The sequence below is a fragment of the Chiloscyllium plagiosum genome, unplaced genomic scaffold, assembly GCF_037043375.1.
Source record: "Chiloscyllium plagiosum isolate Xiang-an unplaced genomic scaffold, Cpla_swu_hap1 HiC_scaffold_5, whole genome shotgun sequence".
Classification (NCBI taxonomy): Eukaryota; Metazoa; Chordata; class Chondrichthyes; order Orectolobiformes; family Hemiscylliidae; genus Chiloscyllium; species Chiloscyllium plagiosum.
In genome coordinates, this window is record NW_028270143.1 from 119,249,936 (window position 1) to 119,268,673 (window position 18,738).

The following is an 18,738-nucleotide window of genomic DNA, read 5'->3' on the forward strand; positions in this document are numbered from 1 at the left end:
TTCGAATCAGAGTAGCGCAGCTATCTCAGGGAGCTGTGGGCCTGGAGGAGATGACAGGGACATGGAGGGATCTAAAAGCAAGGACGAGGCATTTAAAATCAATACGTTCCTTCACTGGGAACCAAAGCAAAGGGCTTTTAGGGGAGCAGGTCATGCTGCAAGTTAAGGTATAGGGAGCAGAGTTCTCACGTCTCATAGGAGACTCGGAAAAAGTATTTGATGAAGTACAATCGACTCTGCTGTAACATGTGTTTCTTCAACACAAATTGGCTTTAATGCGATTGAGGAATTTAGATCGTTATTTGTAGAATGCGAACTTTCCTTATTTGTACTGGCTGTAGCGTGATTCCAGCCCCATTAGTTTAAATGGTGCGGCTATTGCGCGATTGTCTTATAACGTGGAATTGCATGGGACTGGAACTATCGTGTTAGATCAGAACCGACTGTAGAACTTTTTTTTTCATGGGATGTGGGCATCAATAACTGGGCCGGCATTTATTGTTTGTCTCTACTAGCCCAGAGTCAGCCACATTGCTGTGGGTCTGGAGTCACGTGCAGGCCAGACCAGGTAAGGATGGCAGATTTCCTTCCCTAAAGGACATTAGTGAACCAGATTCCCAAATTCTACAGTGTTTTCATGGTAATCAATTAACATTTATTTCCAGATTATTATTGAATTCAAATTCCAGCATCTGCTGTGGTGGGATTCAAACCCAGGTCCCCAGAACATTACCTTGGGCCTCTGGTTTAATAGTCAGGCAATAATGCCACTAGGCCATCCCCTGAATGCATTGAAAGAAATGAGAGGAGGTAGCGTGCAGTGTTGGATGGATGTCTTTCTGGCAGGGCCATAACATACAAACAGGGGCAGCTGTGTCACCATCAATAGGAGAGAGGGTACATTGACACTGCTGCACTCCCCCAGTGGAGTGTCAGCTGAGGGCAGGTTGCTTACTATTGGCAAGTAGGTTAGCAGCAGAGGTCATAGCTTTAAAACAATGAACGTGAGGCAAACTGAAATGAAATATGTATTATCGAGGATTATCCCGGTCAGGAATGCTTTGCCCGGAAGGGAGCCAGGAGCAGATCCCACAGGTACTTTCAAGAGAACGACTGTACATGTAGGTAGCCAGCGCAAAGAGAGGAAAACAGCTGAGAGGAGAGAGTAAACAGTTCCTTCAAAGAGGCAGTATAGGGCCAAATGGCCTCCTCTTGTGCTGGAAAACTCACTGATTCGCCAATCAATATGTCACAGAATCATCAGAGTAAAGGAGGAGGCCATTCAGCCCACTGCATGGTGTCAGATTCTGTCCAATAACGGTACCTGGCTGCTTCCATCTGTGAGGAAAGGTAAAGTCCCATGGGGCTGCTCTCTCATTACAGAGAGAGGTGACTGGTGGTGAGTTTAACCTGAGGGTCACCATGTCTCAGGTGAGGGGAGAGGTTGAGAAGGAGAGTCTCTGTCCATCTCTGTGACCCTACGACAGTCCTTCATGGTAACCTCAGCCAGTGCAGGAATTGAACCCATAAGCACCACTCACCAGCTAACTGATTTTGCCACCCACCATGATGAGGAAGGTGCTATATAAATGTGCGGTTTTGTTTGGAATTGGAGACACTCAGACCAGGACTTTTCTTGCTCCCTCTCTGCAGGTATCATGTTGTCCGACGTCATTGAAAAGTACTTTGTGTCACCGACGCTCTTCAGGGTCATTCGACTGGCCCGGATTGGGAGGATACTCCGTCTTATCCGAGGGGCAAAGGGTATCAGGACCTTGCTGTTTGCCTTAATGATGTCCCTCCCCGCCCTGTTCAACATTGGCCTCCTCCTGTTCCTGGTCATGTTCATCTACGCCATTTTCGGAATGGCCAACTTCGCCTACGTGAAGCAGGAAGATGGCATTGACGACATGTTCAACTTCCAGACCTTCGGCAACAGCATGATCTGCCTGTTCCAGATCACCACCTCAGCCGGCTGGGACGGCCTCCTGAGCCCCATCCTGAACAGCGAGAGCCCGGACTGTGACCCCAAGAAGGAAAACCAAGGCACCAACGTGAAAGGGGACTGCGGCAACAAGTCCGTCGGCATCGTCTTCTTCGTCAGCTACATCATCATCTCCTTCCTGATTGTGGTGAATATGTACATCGCCATCATCCTGGAGAACTTCAGTGTGGCCACCGAGGAGAGCTCAGAGCCGCTCAGCGAGGATGACTTTGAGATGTTCTACGAGGTGTGGGAGAAGTTCGACTCAGAAGCCACCCAGTTCATCGAGTACTCGGCCCTGGAGGATTTCGCCGACGCCCTGAAGGAGCCGCTGCGGGTGGCCAAGCCGAACAAGATCAAACTGATCGCCATGGACCTGCCGATGGTGAGCGGGGACAGGATCCACTGCCTGGACATCCTCTTCGCCTTCACCAAGAGGGTGCTGGGAGAGTCCGGCGAGATGGATGCCCTCAAGCTGCAGATGGAGGAGAAGTTCATGGCGGCCAACCCATCGAAGATCTCCTACGAGCCCATCACCACCACCCTGCGGAGGAAGCAGGAGGAGGTCTCTGCCACGGTTATCCAGCAAGCGTACAGGAGACACCTCCTACGGCGCTCGGTCAAACAAGCCTCCTTCATGTACCGGCACAGAACCAGCGACGTCAACGTGGTGGTGGAGGAGGCCCCGGAGAAGGAAGGGCTGATCGCGACGATGATCAAGGAGCACTACGGCCCCGAGTTGGAGAGATCAGAGACCATGTCCTCCTCCTCCTCTCCGCCATCTTACAACAGCGTCACCCGGGCGGTCAGCGAGAGCGTCGAAGTTAAAATCTTCGACCCCGAGCCTGACGGGCAAACTGATCCAAAGAGAAGCCTCGATAAAGACAGGGAATCCTTGGTGTAAAAGGGGAAGCGAGCTCTCTCAAGACGTTCTTGTTTACGCACTCACACCCACCCACACCCAAAATAAAAAAAAAGACCGCGACACAAAGTCATTTGTACCAGTTAGATGTGGAAGATTACAGAGCGAGAAAATTTAAAAAAAAAGACGAGGCTTTTGTTTTGCCTCACTTCTTCAGCGACCTCTTCAGAGCACGTGACGTGACTGACCTCTGACCTTGGTTCTGATGGCTTTGCTTTAAGCTTCAAACAACGAGAGATTTGGAGGGACTGCACACAAAGTCGTGGCACTAACACTGGTAATAGACAAGGCTGGGGGCAGAACTCAGCAGCATGAGGCCCCCAGTATTCACAAGCGACAGTGACTGACTGCACACATTTATTTGAAATATCATTAATGATGGTGTGTCTCCTCCTGGTTATGTATGACCTGCACTCACAATTATCACAAGTTCTGTAGCAAATGTAACACTTATTGCATATGTTATGGGTCTTTCATAAATTTATTATAATATTTGATATTTTTCTACTCAAGCATATAATTGTCTGTTTTTGCACTGGACTCATGAGTCTCCTGCACCTGTGTCAGCTCAGGCAGCCACCGACTGTCAAACCTTCACACCGTCCCCAGCTCGACTGTACAATTCCCTCCGCAGCACAAGGTCATTCCCCAGCGATGCACACTGGCATCCAGAATCGAGGGTTATCGAGCCATCTTAACCTGGAGAGTGCTGAGTACGTTCAAGACAGCGGACCCGGATGTGAAAAGATATCCAGAGAGAGCAGGGGAAAGTGACGTTGGGTGGAAAACCGGCCAGGATCCGGCCGCATGGCGGAGGCGTGGAAGGGCCGAATGGCCTGCTGCAGCTCCCATTCCCCGTGTTTCTCAGCAGGGCCTCAGTACCCCAGTTGCACTCCTTCTGTAGGGTGATTCAGCAAACAGCATTAAGAGGAGGCGGGAGACAGGAGATGTAACAATGGCATAGGCCTCGCCTGACCCTGTTCAGAACAGGGGGGGGGGGTGCTGGGGCCAATGGAAGCTAGGGTTTTGGAGAGGGGTGTGATTAACACAGGAGACGGGTGGGCAAGTGATTTGTCTTCCACCCACCAGCTGCTCCCTTCAAAAAGTGTGAACCAAAAAGACACTTGGAAAGACATTTGACTGGTATTGTTGCGATTGCACATGGCAACCAATTTATCTTTAAGTTATTCTGAAAGAACGTTCCTTTATTCTCGCTGCAGGATTGTTAACTAATGATTTTCTAGGAACTGCAGACTTCCTCACCTGCTGTCCACAGAAACGTTATGATGAGAGGATTTAATGACTGGATACAGGGAGGTCAGATTTGGTCTCAACTCCTTTCTTCTGCAATCTCTAAGATGGAGGGGGTCGTCTTTCTCAGTTTCTCTTTTATTTATTCTTGGGCACTCCCCACGCCACGACACAAATGCTTCTCCTACCGGGTTTATGAGCGCGTGCTACTCTGAATTTTAACAAAAATGAGTATCTTCTTTAAGGTGCTTTACCTCAGGTAGGATTGAACCCTTCCCCCTCAGCTTTTCCGAGAGGCCGAGACCATGGCTTCCTGTCGAGCTGGTTTCTGCAGGAAATGCACACTCCTTCACAGCTGCTGATTGGCTACCATGGGTTGGGGTGGTGAGGCCACGTCACCTCCTGGCATTGGTCCGTCTAAAGGGATTGGATTGGATCTCGATCTAAACAAAAATAATTAAACGACTAGTTCACACCCTCAGACAGGAGAGATTTCTTCACCAAGAGGCTGTTGATCTCTCTGCCACAGAAGACCCAAAACATTGAATGTTTTCAAGAAGGAGTTAGATATAATTCTTAGGGTGACAGGGTGTGGGCAAAGCAGGAACAGGGGGCTGAGTTGATCAGCCACGATTATTTCGATGGGCAGAACAGGCTTGAAGTGCCTGAATGGCCTACTGCTGCTTCTAGTTTCCATGTTTTCTCTGAACATCCCACAATGCTTTGCAACCAAGGGGGTGTGTGGCCACTGTTGTGAAGGCAACAGCCAATTTAGTGATCAGCAAACTCCCACCAAAACCATCATGTGAGAACAATTGGCTTTTCTTCTGGAGTGAAGTTCGTCAAGGAGAGTTCCCTGCACCCGTGGCATCATGGGATTTCCCTTAGTCACCTGAGAGGGTGGGCAGGGCCTTCTGTTTACACCCCATCTGAAAGACAGCACCTCTGACAGTGCTGCACTCCAGCGATGGACCACTGTGTAGGTCAGCCCAGATCATATGTGGGGCAGGGTATGAACCCTTGACCTTCCGTCCGTGAGATGAGCGTTCCAACTGCTGAGGAACTGAACCAGGAATTGGATCAATCCTCAGCAGGTCGGTGAGTTTGATTAAAATTACCTCCATGCAATGTTTCTGCACTATTAGGGAGAGCTGCTTCTGAGAAGTCCCAGAAACATCTCCCGATGAAGTTGACCTCCTACAGAATCTTTCCCTGCTTCGGATCCTGTTTAAGTTGACCGTCGTTTGTTTTGTTAATGATGGCACTGTCTGGCTTCTGAGGTTTTTCACGCTGGAAGAGTGGATTGGGGCCTACAAGGAGTTTGGGGCCTGTTCTCCTTGTGGTTGGGTTGACATGGAAATGAAAAGGACGGTCAGGATTGATATGGAATGTCAGTCAGATGTCGAACTCATTCATTACGTAAATAAATGTCGACCACAATCCCAAATTCCCGATTCTCTCCCTCCTTCCTGATTTTATTTTATTTACGTTTATGTTTCTGGAAACCAAACTTTTGAGTTTGGCAAAATGTTATGAAAATGTTATTAAAAGTGCTATGTTTGAGCTCCTGGCTGATGCTAAATCCTTTTTCTCTTGTGACCAGTGTGTTAGATCCACGATAACTTGTTAATGAGCATCAGTGGCTTCCTGCGAGAGAGCGTTTTTGTTTTAATTCCTTCTAGAGATGTAAGTATCACTGACAAAGCCAGCAATTGTTGCCTGTTTGTAAGCTCCCCTCAGAAAGTGGTGCTGATGTGTCTGATAAGGATGTGATGCAACTGAGTAACTCTCAGGCACTTCAGAGTCAACCACCTCACTGTGAGCCTGGAGTCACATGTAGGCCAGACCAGGTAAGGATGGCTGATTTCACAGAAACCCTACAGTGTGGAAGCAGGCCATTCAGCCCATAGAGTCCACACCAACCCTCCAAAGGACAGCCCACCCAGACCCACCCCATAACTCTGCATTTCCCATATAATCCACCTAGCCTGCACATCCCTGAACACTATGGAGCAATTTAGCATGGCCTGTCCACTGTGGGAGGAAACCGGAACAGCCGGAGGAAACCCACACAGACATGGGGACAATGTGCAAACTCTACACAGACAGTCGCCAGAGGCTGGAATTGAGCCTGCGTCCCAGTTGCTGTGAGGCAGCATTGCTAACCACTGAGCCACCCCGTTTCCTTCCCTAAAGGAAATTAGTAACCCAGATGGGTTTTTATGAGTAATTCCATGCTCAATTTTATTCCATTTCATTCCAGGTTTGTTAATTAGTCTACAATAGGATTTTAACATTATCTTCAGAGCATTAGTCCATCTCTGGATTATTACCATTGTGCTCTCATTCTCTTTCTTGGACAATTGACGAGAGAAATTCACTTTGATTGATTAGAAGATATCGAGTTCTGGCAAAGTCTATGGAACTGAACATTAAGCAGTGCTTATAAGGGAAAGAATTGGCTTTGACACTGCAATATGTCCGACTGCAGAATGTGCTTCATGACCAGGAGGTCATGTTGAATTGTAGGTAAGTGTTAGAATGTAGGTAGCAGAGCAGTCAGTGGGCTTACATCCTTGTTAGGAGAAAGTGAGGACTGCAGATGCTGGAGATCAGAGTCAAAGAGTGTGGTGCTGGAAAAGCACAGCAGGTCAGGCAGCATCCGAGGAGCAGGAGAGTCAATGTTTCAGGCATAAGCTCTTCATCAGGACCATTCCAGCACCACAGTTTTTGACTCCTTGTTATTTGAGCCTGGATGGTGAGCCTGTGGAATTCATTATTGTAGGAAGTGGGCAAAAGTGAGGACTGCAGATGCTGGAAATCAGAGTCTAGATTAGAGTGTCCTGATGAAGGGCTTTTGCCCGAAACGTCAATTTTCCTGCTCTATCATAGAAAGTAACTGAGGCCAAAACATTACATGTTTTCAAGAAGGAGGTCGATATAGCTCTTGTGGCTAAAGGGATCAGGTGATTTGGAGGGAGGACAGGATGAGGATATTGAGTTCCATGATCAGTAATGATCCTATTAAATGGAAACACTGGCTTGAGGGGCTGAATGGCCTGCTCCTCTCTTCAGTGTTTCTATGTAAACCATTTGGAGACAGTTGGGGTGGCAACAGGGAAACATTAATTCAGGCAATGGCTGAAGCTTTATTCTTAATTCATCGATGGGGTGAGGAAGATACTCATTGTTGTCCATCTCCAATTAGCTTTGAGTGGCTCACTAGGTCATTTTGGAATGTCGTTAAGATTCAATTACATTACTAAAATCATATGTAGGCCAGACCAGGTAAGGATGATGGTTTCCTTCCCAAAAGGACATTAGTGAACCAAATGAGTATTATGCATGTATCAATGATAGTTGACATGGTCACCATTACTGGGACTAGAGTTATATTCCAGACTCATTAGCTCCCACAATGGATTTGAACCTGCATTAAATGTGTTGGGAAAACTCTCTGTAGAGATGTTGCACTGATGGTACCAGTCCTGCTGAGTTTCTCCAGAATTCCTGTTCTTGTTTCAGATTCCCAGCATCTGCAGTATCCTCCTATTTGACCCTATGTCCAATAATCTGAATAACTCATCCAGTGGCATTGCCATGTCCAGTTTTTTCCAAAAAGAAACTATTGAGGCTGGTGATCAATTGGAAGTAGCAAAATTGAGACATTTTGAAGAAATAACAAAGAGGATTGATGAGGGCAGAGTGGTAGACATGATCTATATGGACTTCAGTAAGATGTTTGAAAAGGTTCCTCACTGTTTAGTGAGTTTAGATCTCATGGAATACTGGGAGAACTATCCATTTGGATACAGAACTGGCTCAAAGGTAGAGACAGAGAGTGGTGGTGGAGGGTTGTTTTTCAGACTGGAGGCCTGTGACTAATGGAGTGCCACAAGGATCGGTGCTGGGTCCACTACTTTTCGTCATTTATATAAATGATTTGAATGTGAACATAGGAGATATAGTTAGTAAGTTTACAGATGACACCAAAATTGGTGGTGTAATGGACAGCGAAGAAGGTTACCTCAGATTACAACAGGATCATGAGTTTACAATGGGCTGAGAAGTGGCAGATGGAGTTTAATTTAGATAAATGCAAGGTGCAAATCAGAGCAGGACTTATACACTTAATGGTAAGGTCCTAGGGAGTGTTGCTGAACAAAGAGATCTTGGAGTGCAGATTCATAACTCCTTGAAAGTAGATCGCTTTCCTTTATTGGTCAGAGCATTGAGCATAAGCGTTGGAAGGTCATGCTATGGCTGTATAGGACATTGGTTATATTGTGTACATTTCTGGTCTCCTTCCCATTGGAAGGATGTTGTAAAACCTGAAAGGGTTCAGAAAAGATTTACACGGATGTTAACAGGATTAACAGGATCCTGACCCTAACACTAAGCCTGAACCTGACCCTAATGTTAACCCTAATTTTAACCCTGATCCTGAACCTGACCCTGACCCTGAAACAAAGCCTGAACCTGACCCTAATGTTAACCCTAACCTTAACCCTGATCCTGACCCTAATGCTAGCCCTAACCTTAACCTTGATCCGGACCCTAATGCTAAGCCTAAACCTGACCAATATGTTAACCCTAACCTTAACTCTGATCCTGAACCTGACCCTGACCCTGACCCTAACACAAAGCCTGAACCTGACCCTAATGTTAATCCTAACCTTAACCCTGATCCGGACCCTAATGCTAAGCCTAAACCTGACCAATATGTTAACCCTAAGCTTAACTCTGATCCTGAACCTGACCCTGACCCTAACACAAAGCCTGAACCTGACCCTAATGCTAGCCCTAACCTTAACCCTGATCCTGACCCTAATGCTAGCCCTAACCTTAACCCTGATCCTGACCCTAATGCCAGCCCTAACCTTAACCCTGATCCTGACCCTAATGCTAGCCCTAACCTTAACCCTGATCCTGACCCTAATGCTAGCCCTAGCCTTAACCCTGATCCTGACCCTAATGCTAGCCCTAACCTTAACCTTGATCCGGACCCTAATGCTAGCCCTAACCTTAACCCTGATCCTGACCCTAATGCTAGCCCTAACCTTAACCCTGATCCGGACCCTAATGCTAAGCCTAAACCTGACCCTAATGTTAACCCTAACCTTAACCCTGATCCTGACCCTAATGCTAGCCCTAACCTTAACCTTGATCCGGACCCTAATGCTAGCCCTAACCTTAACCCTGATCCTGACCCTAATGCTAGCCCTAACCTTAACCCTGATCCGGACCCTAATGCTAAGCCTAAACCTGACCCTAATGTTAACCCTAACCTTAACCCTGATCCTGACCCTAATGCTAGCCCTAACCTTAACCCTGATCCTGACCCTAATGCTAGCCCTAACCTTAACCTTGATCCGGACCCTAATGCTAGCCCTAACCTTAACCCTGATCCGGACCCTAATGCTAAGCCTAAACCTGACCCTAATGTTCACCCTAACCTTAACCCTGATCCTGAACCTGACCCTAACACTAAGCCTAAACTTGACCCTAATGTTAACCCTAACCCTGACCCAGACCCTAATGCTAAGTCTGAACCTGACCCTAATGTTAACCCTAATCTTGACCCTGACCCTAACACAAAGCCTGAACCTGACCCTAATGTTAACCCTAACCTTAACCCTGATCCTGACCCTGTCCCTGACCCTAACGTTAACCCTAACTTTAACCCTGATCCTCACCCTGACCCTAACACAAAGCCTGAACTTGACCCTAATGTTAACCCTAACCTTAACCCTGATCCTGACCCTGTCCCTGACCCTAATGTTAACCCTAACTTTAACCCTGATCCTCACCCTGACCCTAACACAAAGCCTAAACCTGACCCTAATGCTAACCGTAACCCTAATCATAAATATTACCTTAGGCCTAACTCTAACCCTAACCCTAAACTTAAACCTAACCCAATTCTGATAGTTCAAGTCAGTGTTGTATGGCAGCAGTGGGCTAGTTGGGAGAATTCATTTCCCAGATGTTTAATCTCATAGTCCTCCGGGAATGCACCGATGATGGTGTATGGCTGGGTTTGTCAGTGCATGCACACACAGGCAGCGTCTGTGTACTGCAGCTCAGTGACAGGGGAATGGCGGGGGGAGTGGGGCAGTAGTGGGGGAGGGGGGCGTTGGTCTTGGTTGTGACCTGGAGTTGGTGAAGATTGAATAGTTTTGAGCTTGTCCTGTAGGTTAGCAGCACTCTGGAGGGGAGTTTCATGGAGGTAGAGTGTTACAATGAGGAAGCTGATGAATCCATTGGTGAGGATTACAACTTGTAATTCCTTGTGAAGTGGGATGGTAACAAATTTCTGAACACAGCCAAGTTTGAGGAGGGTATTTGGCAATTCCTCACAGCTGACAGCGCCAGGTCTTTGTGAGATTGACGGAGGCCGTGTGCAGAGGTCGGTGCTCCCTGCACTAACCTTGGATTTGGCACACACTGGAAATCATGTCCATTAACCCTCTTCACAGGCAGAAGTCACTTTGAGATGCTGAGAGGAGGCGTATGAAATGGTGACCTTGCCCATGGAGGAAAATCCCGGTGTAATTCCCACAGTCAGATCTGCTTTTCTTGAGATCTCATTACACTGGGTCTGGAGTCACATATAGGCCAGACCGGGGATATTTCTTTCCCTGAAGGCATTCAGGAACCAGATAGGTTTTTACAACAATCCAGTCATTGTATGGTTTCTGTCACTGCTTTTTACTCTGCCTTTTTGTGATTTAACTGATTGCATGGTGTCAAGCTTCTCAAGTGTTGTTGGAATTGCACCCATCCAGGCACGTGGGGAGTATTCCATCACACTCCTGACTTGAGTTAAAAATCACACAACACCAGGTTATAGTCCAATAGGTTTATTTGGAAGCACTAGCTTTCGGAGCGCCAATTAAACCTGTTGGACTATAACCTGGTGTTGTGTGATTTTTAACTTTGTAAAGCCCAGTCCAACACCACATCTCCAAATCATGACTCCTGACTTGTGCCTTGTGGATGGTGGACAGACTGTGAGGAGTCAGGGGATAAGTCACTCATTGCAGGATTTCTTCCCCAGTCCTGTTCTTGTAGCCAGAGTACCAAACCCAGTCTTAAAAATGCTAATGGCACTAACCTCCTCCACTCTCTAGGAAAGAGAATTTGACAGGCCGATGATCCTCTCCATCTTAAACAGGTGACCCTGTATGTTTCAACTCAGTTCCCAAATTCTAGCCTGTCTCAGGTGAGAAAACATCCCTCAGCATCCACCCAGTCAAGTCCCCTCAGGATCCTCTATGTTTCAATTTGGTCACCTCTTATTCTGCAATGGCTGCAGCTCCCAACCTGTAAAACCTTTCCTCAAAACTGTTATGGACTAAAGCCGCCTTCAAATATTCAGAAGATAGTCTGGACCCTAATGTTTTCTTGTTTTAAAGGTAAAGGTAAAGTGTTGCATTCCAAAAGTAACTTGATTGGTCAAACTAACAGATTGAAAGCAAAACATACTTTATTCGTCCATTACAGTTAAAATGCAACAAAAGAAAGAATGAATTGGAATAACTTAACTCGATAGGAAACCTTAACAGAATAATAGATACAGTCGCTATTACTAATTAACTGTTCCAATATAGTAACATCCCACAACCACAACACCTGGCAAAAAGACAAATTCAGAACACAGGTTGTCTGACATGCCACTCCAATGGCAGACAGAGGAACCCCCAGGGTTTGGGCTGTAACTGAGAGAGGGGAAAGATTAGCTTTCACTTCTTCAAGACCCCAACAGCAACTGCCAAAAGCTAAACCTAAAATTCCTGGCTATGTGGGGGTCAATCACACCCATTCAGGCTGCTTCTATTGTTCCAACTTCATTAAAAAAAACCAAAGGCCTCACAAGCTATTTATGCTAGTGATTCTGGTAGCCTCCTCGGCCTTAAAACCTCTCTTCAAAACAAAAAGGACAACATATACCTCTTAAATCATCATCACTTAATATAGCCCCCTTCCAACCCAGGGATCAGTCAAGTGAATCTCCTCTGTACACTTCAAATGCTATTTTATCATTTCTTAAGTAAGGAGACCAAAACGGTACACAGTACTCCAGGTGGGGTCCAGATAGGGGGGGAAGGAGGGTTAAAATCAGGGTTTTCCCTTTCCTAGCTAAGCTGCCAAGCAAAGTTGACAAGATCGACCTGCCTGAGCTGGATAAAGGCCAGTTAGTGTTGATGAGACTGGCGTGCTCACAAACTGAAGCCGGATTTTATGTAAACATCTTTATGGAGGAGCTGTAGAATTTTTGATGGAGTCATGTAAAGGTTATGGAACTGAAGGTCTGTAAACAGCAGGCTGTGCCAAGTATTTCTTCTGTCACTTAGATTTGAAGAGGTCTACACAGCAACAGGCTCGTAAAGTTTAGTTTACTGTTTAGGTTACGAGCTTGTTTTTTTAAAATATATATATTATCCTCTGGTCAGCGATGGCTCCGTATAACTGCGAACCTGATGAAAGAGGGAAGCCAGGTAAAGACATGAGAGGTTGAAACTTTATTGCTGGAACAGCACAGCAGGTCAGGCAGCATCCAGGGAACAGGAGATTCGACGTTTCGGGCACAGGCCCTTCTTCAGGAAAGATTCCTGAAGAAGGGCCTGTGCCCGAAACGTCGAATCTCCTGTTCCCTGGATGCTGCCTGACCTGCTGTGCTGTTCCAGCAATAAAGTTTCAACTTTGATCTCCAGCATCTGCAGACCTCACTTTCTCCTCAAAGACATGAGAGGGAAAGAGATAGAGGGCTACACTGAGTGGGTTAGATAGACAAGGCTTGGGAAAAAGGTGAACTAACCTTTTGGAGTGAGTGCCCTGTCAAGTCAATGATTTTGAGATAAATGGAATCACTGTGCATCATTCTATCCCATTATGTCTCTTTTTATTGAAGCCCCACAATGTGGAAGCAGACCATTCAGCCCATCAAGCCCACACCAAACCTCCAAAGAGCATTCTACCCAGACCCACATATCCTCATAACCACTAACTCTGATGAAGGGCCCCTGCCTGAAACGTCGTTTTTGCTGCTCCTCGGATGCTGCCTGACCTGCTGTGCTTTTCCACTCTGATCTGATCTCTGGTTTCCAGCATATGCAGTCCTCACTTTTGCCCATATCCATAACCCATCTATCCTACACATTCCTGAACACTACGGGCAATTTAGCTTCGCCAATCCACCTAACCTGCACATTGTTTGGACTGTGGGAGGAAACCGGAGCACCCAGAGGAAACCCACGCAGACACGGGGTGGACGTACAAACTCCACCCAGACAGTCACCCGGGGCAGGAATCGAACCCAGATCCCTGGTGCTGTAAGGTAGCAGTGCTAACCGCTGAGCCACAGTCTTCCCTCCCCTTTAGGTTTTCCTCAACTCCTTCACTAACCAAGCACTCCCTCGACCACGCTACACAGTGCAGCCCAGGTTTTTATTTCGCTGGCCTCCAGTTGTGATATCTCTTTGTTGAATTGCAAGCGGGCATGAGAACTTAAATTGGCGGGTACCACTTCTTTGCCCACTCGTGGTGCTGTCTTGGGGTGGCACGGTGGCTCAGTGGTTGGCACTGCTGGCTCAAGGATGGAGGGACCCAGGTTCAATTCCACCCTCGCGACCGTCTGGGTGGAGTTTGCACATTCTCCCCGTGTCTGCGTGGGTTTCCTCCAGGTGCTCCGGTTTCCTCCCACAATCCAAAGATGTGCAGGTCAGGTGGATTGACCATGCTAAATTACCCCATAGCGTCAGGGATGTGCAGGCTAGGTGTATTAGTCATGGGGGATACAGCGATAGAGCGGGGTCTGGATGCGATGCTCTTCAGAGGGTCAGTGTGGAATCAATGGGCCAACACTGCAGGGAATCCATGATAGTTCATCTTTTACCATTAGTCCCAGTACTGAGCAGACATCAGGGTGTAAATTCCAAAATGGAGAAACTCAGCAGGTTTGGCAGCAACTTTGCAGAGAGAAACAGAGTTCACATTTCGAGCCCAATATGACCCTACATCAGAACTGCTCATGGTTTTTCTCCTTATGGGAAATAGGGTGTGAGGAAATGATGCTGAGGTAATTGTGGGAGTCGGAGAGTTTATAGTGAAAATTGGTGAACGGCCTATCTTCAGAAATGGAAACAGTGAAGTCAAGGAAGGCAGAGGAAAAGTCAGAGGTGGACCAGGTGAAAGTGAGTGAAGGTCGACACCGGAAGGAAAACTTATTAATTTTTCCAATTCCGAATGACAGCAGCACTGCTGACATAATTGAGGTTCCAGAGAAAGAATTGTGGATGGGGTTCCGGAGAACGGCTAGAATAAGGAAGGTTCCACACACCCCACAAAGGTATAACTCGGAGTGCCAGAGCTATGTTTTATTTGACTTGGAGAAAGTGAGATGTGTTAAAGGAGAAAAAAGTGAGAACGAGCTGGTTCTCACTTTGGCGAAAGTGAGGACTGCGGATGCTGGAGATTAGAGTCAAGATCAGAGTGGTGCTGGAAAAGCGCAGCAGGTCAAGCAGCATCCGAAGAGCAGGAGAATCGATGTTTTGGGCAAAAGTTCTTCATCAGAAATGTTTAGGAATGTTTGGCCAGATACCTGGACAGGATGGGTGCGGAGGGATATGGACCAAATGCAGGCAAAAGGAATTAAATAATCATGATGATTGGGTGGCATTGCCAAGTTGGGCTGAAAGGGCCTAATTCCATGCTGTAAACCATTATGACTTATAAGACTTACACACTTAATAGTAAGGTCCAGGGGAGTGTTGCTAAACAAAGAGACCTTGGAGTGCAGATTCATAGCTCCTTGAAAGTGGAATCGCAGGTAGATAGGATAGTGAAGAAGGCGTTCAGTATGCTTTCCTTTATTGGTCAGAGTATTGAGTACAGGAGTTGAGAGGTCATGTTGTGGCTGTACAGGACATTGGTTAGGCCACTTCTGGAATATTGCATGCAATTCTGGTCTCACTCCTATCGGAAGGATGTTGTGAAATTTGAAAGGGTTTAGTAAAGATTTACAAGGATGTTGCCAGGGTTGGAGGATTTGAGCTATAGGGAGAGGCTGAACAGGCTGGGGCTGTTATCCCCCCAGTGTCGTAGGCTGAGGGGTGACCTTATAGAGGTTTATAAAATCATGAGGGGCATGGATAAGATAAATAGACGAAGTATTTTCCCTGGGGTGGGGGAGTCCAGAACTAGAGGGCATAGGTTTAGAGTGAGAGGGGCAACTTTTTCACGCAGGGTATGGAATGATCTGCCTGAGGAAGTGGTGGAAGCTGATACAATTGCAACATTTAAGGGGCATTTGGATGGGTATATGAATAGGAAGGGTTTGGAGGGATATGGGCTGGGTGCTGGCAGGTGGGACTAGATTGGATTGGGATATCTGGTCAGCATGGACGGGTTGGACCAAAGGGTCTGTTTCCATGCTGTACATCTCTATGACTCCATCAGGGGAAGCAGGGTGGTGGTGGATGGGACTGTTCACATCTCTTTTTAGGGAAGGAGAGCAGAGAGGTTTCAGGCCATTCTGACGGGAATGGAGGAGTAGAGGGATTTCAGTACCACGGTGAAAACGGGCAGCTAGAGTCAGGAAACTGTAAATTGTGGGATTGACAGAAAGCGTCATTAGAAGAATCACAAAGTTCAGTGGAAGAGAAAAGGGGAACAAGGGGAAGGAAAAGGTAGACACAAGTTAGAAAGAAATAAATTCAGTCAAGGCTAAAGTGAGCTGTGATAATGGACTGGCTAGGGCATCTCTGGTTGTGTGTATTTTGGGAAGGAGCTGTGTGGTGTTAGGAGAACTGCCCGAAATTTCAATTAGAACACAGAACATAAAACACAGATCACAGAGCATAGAACACAGAACATAGAACACAGAACACAGAACATAGAACACAGAACACAGAACATAGAACATAGAACACATAACATAGAACATAGAACACCAAACATAGAACATAGAACATAGAACACAGAACATAGAACACGGAACACAGAACATAGAACACAGATCACAGAGCATAGAACACAGAACATAGAACATAGAACACAGAATACAGAACATAGAACACAGAACACAGAACATAGAACACAGAACATAGAACACCAAACATAGAACATTGAACACAAAACATAGAACATAGAACACAGAACATAGAACACAGAACACAGAACATAGAGCATAGAACATAGAACATAGAACACAGAACATAGAACACAGAACATAGAACACAGAACATAAAACATAGAAAACAGAACACCGAACATAGAACACAGAACATAGAACACAGAACATAGAACACAGAACATAGAACACCAAACATAGAACATAGAACACAAAACATAGAACATAGAACACAGAACATAGAACACCAAACATAGAACATTGAACACAAAACATAGAACATAGAACATAGAACACAGAACACAGAACATAGAGCATAGAACATAGAACACAGAACATAGAACACAGAACATAAAACATAGAAAACAGAACACCGAACATAGAACACAGAACACAGAACATAGAACATAGAACACAGAACATAGAACACAGAACATAGAACACCAAACATAGAACATAGAACACAAAACATAGAACATAGAACACAGAACATAGAACACAGAACATAGAGCACAGAACACAGAACATAGAACACAGAACATAAAGCATAGAAAACAGAACACCGAACATAGAACATAGAACACAGAACACAGAACATAGAACACAGAACATAGGACACAGAACATAGAACACCAAACATAGAACATAGAACTCAAAACATAGAACATAGAACACAGAACATAGAACACAGAACACAGAACATAGAGCATAGATCACAGAACATAGAACATAGAACACAGAACACAGAACATAGAACACAAAACATAATATACAGAACATAGAACACAGAACATAGAACACAGAACACAGAACATAGAACACAGAACATAAAACATAGAAAACAGAACACCAAACATAGAACATAGAACACAGAACACAGAACACAAAACACAGAACATAAAACATAGAACACAGAACACCGAACATAGAACATAGAACACAGAACACAGAACATAGAACACAGCACACAGAATGCAGAACATAGAACACAGAACATAGAACACAGAACATAGAGCATAGAACACAGAACATAGAACACAGAACATAGAACACAGAACACAGAACATAGAACACAGAACATAGAGCATAGAACACAGAACATAGAACATAGAGCATAGATCACAGAACATAGAACATAGAACACAGAACACAGAACATAGAACACAAAACATAATATACAGAACATAGAACACAGAACATAGAACATAGAACACAGAACACAGAACATAGAACACAAAACATAATATACAGAACATAGAACACAGAACATAGAACACAGAACATAGAACACAGAACACAGAACATAGAACACAGAACATAAAACATAGAAAACAGAACACCAAACATAGAACATAGAACACAGAACACAGAACACAAAACACAGAACATAAAACATAGAACACAGAACACCGAACATAGAACATAGAACACAGAACACAGAACATAGAACACAGCACACAGAATGCAGAACATAGAACACAGAACATAGAACACAGAACATAGAGCATAGAACACAGAACATAGAACACAGAACATAGAACACAGAACACAGAACATAGAACACAGAACATAGAGCATAGAACACAGAACATAGAACATAGAGCATAGATCACAGAACATAGAACATAGAACACAGAACACAGAACATAGAACACAAAACATAATATACAGAACATAGAACACAGAACATAGAACATAGAACACAGAACACAGAACATAGAACACAAAACATAATATACAGAACATAGAACACAGAACATAGAACACAGAACATAAAACATAGAACACAGAACACAGAACATAGAACACAGAACACAGAACATAGAACACAGAACATAAAACATAGAAAACAGAACACCGACCATAGAACACAGAACATAGAACACAGAACACAGAACATAGAACATAGAACACAGAACATAGAACACAGAACACAGAACATAGAACACAGAACACAGAACATAGAGCATAGATCACAGAACATAGAACATAGAACACAGAACACAGAACATAGAACACAAAACATAATATACAGAACATAGAACACAGAACATAGAACACAGAACACAGAACATAGAACACAGAACATAAAACATAGAAAACAGAACACCAAACATAGAACATAGAACACAGAACACAAAACACAGAACATAAAACATAGAACACAGAACACCGAACATAGAACATAGAACACAGAACACAGAACATAGAACATAGCACACAGAATGCAGAACATAGAACACAGAACATAGAGCATAGAACACAGAACATAGAACACAGAACATAGAACACAGAACACAGAACATAGAACGCAGAACATAGAGCATAGAACACAGAACATAGAACACAGAACATAAAGCATAGAACACAGAACATAGAACACAGAACATAGTGCATAGAACACAGAACATAGAACACAGAACATAGAACACAGAATATAGAACATAG

At 45.1% G+C, this 18,738-nt stretch overlaps 1 protein-coding gene across 10 annotated transcripts in view; it reads left to right on the forward strand.

Annotated features, from left to right (window-relative positions):
- The window catches only part of scn5lab (sodium channel, voltage gated, type V-like, alpha b), a 469,981-nt gene extending 464,260 nt beyond the window's left edge, over positions 1–5,721 (forward strand). For all 10 annotated transcript variants that reach the window (XM_087987589.1, XM_087987592.1, XM_087987588.1 and 7 more), the window contains one exon: positions 1,654–5,721. In XM_087987589.1, the coding sequence (XP_087843715.1) occupies positions 1,654–2,888 (1,235 nt within the window). In that variant the 3' untranslated portion in view covers positions 2,889–5,721. The remainder of the gene's footprint in view (positions 1–1,653) is intronic.
- Positions 5,722–18,738: the final 13,017 nt, after the last annotated feature.